Raw genomic sequence first — 5,315 nt, forward strand, 5'->3', positions numbered from 1 at the left:
GATTATTTCAACGGTTACTTTCTAACGGTCTAAATTTTCAAAGGTTGTACTCTTTTCAACATTTTCAAGTAGTTTTAAGCTAATCTAATAATTTTTTTTTATTTGTGTGTTTATAATATGTGAAAATATAATGTTGTTTACACTTAGTTATCAATAAATTTATTGGTTTAAGGTTTATCTAAAATAGGAAAACAAATATATATAAAAAATGGTGTTTATACTTGAATAAATTTAAGTCAAATAAAAAAAAAACTAGTAGCGGCCAATGAAACTTAAAAGATAAAACTGTAGCCAAGTACAAAATAATAAAACTAAAAGATAAAATAAAAGTAAGTCGATATTATAATATAAAATATTGTATTGCGGATCTACAGTGACCGCTAGTGTTAGCGGATCATGATGAAAACCCACACCGGCCCATAAGGCTCAAGGTAGAACTACAACCTAGAAAACCGGCTTACCAGGTGAGGGTGCCTTGGATCCTTATAAACTAGAGTTGATAGCCCTATTTTTTCAATATGGGATACTCATCAAACCACCCCACTTGAACAGCCGACGTCCACGGTGGCTACGCGAGCCTGACGGCTCCACTCGCCCTTCAGACGACAGCCATTTCCCGGATGACAGCCCTCTCCGCAAACGTGGCTCTCTCAATGAAAGCACCAATGATGAAAAACCACACCGGCCCATAAGGCCCAAGATAGAACTACAACCCAGAAAACCGACTTACCAGGTGAGGGTGCCTTGGATCCCTATAAACTAGAGTTGGTAGCCCTATTTTTTTGATGTGGGATACTCATCAAACCACCCCCCTTGGACAGCCGACGTCCGCGGCGGCTCCGCTAGCCTCGGGGCTCCACTCGCCCTTCAGACGGCAGCCCTTTCCCGGGCGGCAACCCTCTTCGTAAACGTGACTCTCTCAAGCACCAATGATGAATACCCAGCCTGACCCATAAGGCCCAAGGTAGAACTACAACCCAGAAAACCGGCTTACCAGGTGAGGGTGCCTTGGATCCTTAAAAACTAGAGTTGGTAGCCCTATTTTTTCTATGTGGGATACTCATCATCAGATCACTATAGCACTGCGGTATTTTACGAGAGTTTTACAGAAGCTGCTGGGAGTCTTTTTTTTTGGACATTTTTTTGATTTCTTCCTACAAAATAATATAAGAGGGTTAGTATGCAAGAGCTATTGTGGATGCTCTGAGGATTCAGGTGCATGCGCAAGTAAAAAAACTTAGAAAAACTTTTCTCCAAAAAAAGTCACAAAGAATGTCATCCAATGACCCACCAACTATTTTTATCATAATAGCTGCCGATGATGTAATTGGTATTTTCATGGGTACTTATGTGTTTATGTGTTTTTTGAGTGGATCTAGATGTCCAAAAATATCCTTAAAAGTACCAGTTTGGAATTTTCCCAAGTTGAAATCGGAAATCCCAGATTGAAATTAAGGCCTAAACTTGAATTGGAAGGACCAGAATGACAAGAAGACCCAAGCTTGAAATGGGTTTGATTTGAGATTATATGTATTATTGAATGCACAAAACATTCATCAATGAGAATATACAAGTATACAACCAAATTCCTAGGATTTTCTGATCGGTAAGTGGTCAAGATAAACTCTTATGGTCAATTCTCATAGGCCAAAGGCCCTGTTCTTACTTGGTGTGTGGGATGAAAGACAAGTCATGTCCAAAATTTATCATGTAGGGCAAAGTCTATTAATGTGACTGAGTCTTCGATGTGCTTTTCATATAAAAAAGATAAAAAAAAAAAAAACTAACAAAATACAATCTTGCTTGACCTAACCATCATATAATTTTCTACATTTGTTTATTAGGATTCTCTTCTTTGTTGCTACTCAAAATATATCAATAGATTTATTATTGCCTAATTGTTGGTGAGAAGGTGCAAGGCGGGACGACTTTGACTTAGCAAACTTCAATTTAGTTTTTATATTCATTGATCTCATTTTCTGTCACTACTTGATATCAAATGTTGATTTTTTCTCGGTCAAACTTGTAGTCAGCCAAGAAACAAGTAGTCCTGTGGATCTTGCTGGCCACATTGCGAAGAAATTTTTGATGAATTAATACACTGCGCAGAGAGAAATAGAAGCTTAGGATTCAAGTGCAGGCGCAAGTAAAATAACTTCGAAAAACTTTTCTCAAAAAAACTTCACAAAGAATGTCATTCGATGAATTATCAACTATTGCTACAGTTTTCATCGGAACAATAATTGTAATTACTGTCGGTGAGTTTTCCGTTTTCTTACATACAAATATTGAATCTTCTTAGTGAAAGAAGTTGGGGTTGAAAACCCAGAACCATCCATTTGTAACTCTTTCCATGATTCACTTCTTCAGGTCTTGTAATCCTTGCAATCCTAAAGGGAGTGGCAGACATGTGCATTCCAAAAACAGAAGAAGCTGATCATGGTAGACAACAGGATGATGATGAGGCGATAGGAAGGTTTTTGAATCGTATTGCAGTTTATGAGGCAAGAAATCATGAGCCAATAACACACATGCCGAACCAGAAACAAACTGTCGAGGTGTTTATAGACCAAATGCTGAAAGAGAAGCCTATTCGATTTTCTTCACAGGAGCTTGCAATCTTTACTCGTAATTACTCCACCAAACTCGGTTCAGGGGGGTTCGGAGAAGTCTACGAAGGAGAGTTTCCCCACGGAGCGAAGCTCGCGGTTAAGGTTCTTAAGAGCAGCAATGTAGACAAAAGAGTAGAAGAGCAATTCATGGCTGAAGTTGGCACAATCGGAAGAACTTACCATACGAATCTAGTCAGGCTCTACGGATTCTGCTTCGACCCTAAAACCAAGGCATTGGTTTATGAATACATGGAGAATGGGTCACTTGACAAGGTCTTATTTGGGAAGAAACGTGAATTGGAGTGGGAAAAACTGTGGGAGATAGCAGTAGGAGTCGCCAAGGGTCTTGAATATTTGCATCATCACAGCCCCAAGAGGATAATTCACTATGATATAAAACCTGGTAATGTTTTACTTGATTCTCAATTTTGTCCTAAACTTGCAGATTTTGGACTTGCCAAGTTGTGCAACAAAGAGAGCACACATGTTACTCTTTCGGGTGGTAGGGGGACTCCTGGTTACACAGCTCCGGAGCTTTGGATGCCATTTCCAGTAACTTACAAGTGCGATGTCTATAGTTTCGGGATGATGTTATTTGAAATTGTGGGAAGGAGAAGGAATCTCGACATAAATTTAAGCGACAGTCAAGAATGGTTTCCGAGGCAATTGTGGGATAGGTACGACAAGGGAGAGCTTGAGATGGTACTAGCAGATGGAGGGATTGAGGAGAAAGACATGGTTAAAGGAAAGATAATGACAATGTTGGCATTATGGTGTGTTCAGTACTTGCCTCAGGCTAGGCCTTCAATGAGTGATGTGGTAAAGATTCTGGAGGGAGAAGCTCAAGTTACAATTCCTCCAAATCCATTTCAGCATTTGATTGACGCCGGAGGCCAGAAAATAGCTTCATTCATAGAGAGCCACTCAACCTCGAGAACAGATGATCCAACAGTTGATGAAAAGAGAGAGTATACAACAATCATGAAGAAGTACGAAATCGAATATGCTGCGAGTACTTGTTAACAAGGGGAGTACTAAGTCAAAGATATTGACTTGAAATATGTTACTTCATAATGTTCAGCTATGCCTACTTGTTTCAGAATTTTATATCAAGTATTTAATCTTTAAGGTTGTTAATAGTACTATTTGAGTTGGTTGAGTAAATATTTAAATTAAAAAAATTTCAACTATAACTTCTTGTCTGATCTTATGAAGTCACCCTCTTTCTCTAAATATTCGGTGCTCTAACTTTTCTTCTACAGCTTATGCAAATGCACAAAGATGAGATGGGAAATAGGACACCATCAGTTATGCTTTTGTAATTAAGACTTTAAAAGCTATCAATTTGAAATAACTTTTAAAATTAAGAATATAAATTTAATAAATTTTTTCCTAAAATAGTTTTAAATAGGAAAAAACAATGCCAAACAAGGACTAAAGACCAAAGTGTCTTGTTATCGATCATCATCTTTATTAAATAATTAGGAGTTCCTTTCAAGCGGGCCAAGATTTCGTCTAAAAAATGAAGAAAAAGAAAATGTTGAGATAAAAGCCAAGGACTTGCAAGGTCTCATTTTTAAGAGTATTGTATATAATTACGGATTAGTTTAACTAAATGAGTATAGGCCTGATCAGCCTGCAACATTCCTTTGGTATATATTACCACCTAAATCAACTAATTTCCAGAACTTCACCCAAGAATGTTATCCAACCCAGAGACCCCGATGATTCCATAAAATTAAGAGGAACAACTTTTATCAACGTATTGAATGGAGTAGGTGTCCGTTTCCTTACATACAAATTATGTATTTGCCTAATGAATCAAACTAGATGACGACCCGAGCTATTTACTTTGGGAGAACCAGACTGAGAAATCATATGATAATGAATTAATGAAGATAACTTTCATTGGAGTGTCAGCTTATGTAAGTTATAGCGAGCTGGATTGTGAACTTATTGCAATTAATTGTCTTGATGGCATATATTAATGCATGGTTGCAGTGTAAGAGTAATGTTATTGACTCTCAAAACATGGCTTCCATTTTACGCCCAATTCTATGTGCATAAGAAATAGCCATGGATTATAAAAACATATGTAAAACCCACTTGACATCCACACTTCACATTGGTTGGGAGTAAAATGGAGGTCATATTTTGGAAGTCTCAATGATTATTCGAAACTTAATATTATTGCTGTTCGCAAGTTTTGGTTATCAGTAGGGCTAGATAGCTCAAAGCAGCTCAAATCTAGGTGGCGGGCTCACTAAGCATATGACTACATAAATGAGACAAAGTTTGAATTTTGAAAATTTCAAACAAATACCCACACTCTCTCTTCTCCCCCACCCCCACTCTCATGTTCGCTCTCTTTCTCTCTCTCTCTCTCTCCTTTCCCTCTCTCTTCCCCTCACTGTTAGACCCAAGGTTGGTCATCAAGCCACCGATCAGGATCGCTGACCCACTGAACTAAAGCCCTCCATGAATCATCCCCAGCCTTCGTTAATTTACTGCCAATAGCCACCTACTTCGCCAGAATCTCACCTTAAAATTGCGACCAAAAAAATTTTTGGAGTCTGATCCGACCACCCCTTTGCGAACCACCATCACCATTGGACTTGTCTTGATAAGCCCTACAGGTTTCAGCCATTAGTCGACCGGAATAGTCACCGAAATAGTTATTCCATTGAAATTGTGCAAGAACAA

General features: G+C 38.3%; 1 protein-coding gene across 1 annotated transcript; it reads left to right on the forward strand.

Moving 5' to 3' along the window:
• The first annotated feature begins 2,363 nt into the window (after nucleotides 1–2,363).
• LOC120016926 (rust resistance kinase Lr10-like) lies at nucleotides 2,364–3,817 on the forward strand. Its single transcript, XM_038869900.1, has one exon. The coding sequence runs from the start codon at nucleotides 2,409–2,411 to the stop codon at nucleotides 3,633–3,635; it is 1,227 nt and encodes a 408-aa protein (XP_038725828.1). The 5' UTR covers nucleotides 2,364–2,408; the 3' UTR covers nucleotides 3,636–3,817.
• Nucleotides 3,818–5,315: the final 1,498 nt, after the last annotated feature.

This window comes from Tripterygium wilfordii, chromosome 15 (genome assembly GCF_013401445.1).
Source record: "Tripterygium wilfordii isolate XIE 37 chromosome 15, ASM1340144v1, whole genome shotgun sequence".
Classification (NCBI taxonomy): Eukaryota; Viridiplantae; Streptophyta; class Magnoliopsida; order Celastrales; family Celastraceae; genus Tripterygium; species Tripterygium wilfordii.

What these genes read in the sequence shown, in the direction of transcription:
- LOC120016926 (XM_038869900.1), top strand. Translation starts at nt 2,409, where the DNA reads ATGTGCATTCCAAAAACAGAAGAAGCTGATCATGGTAGACAACAGGAT.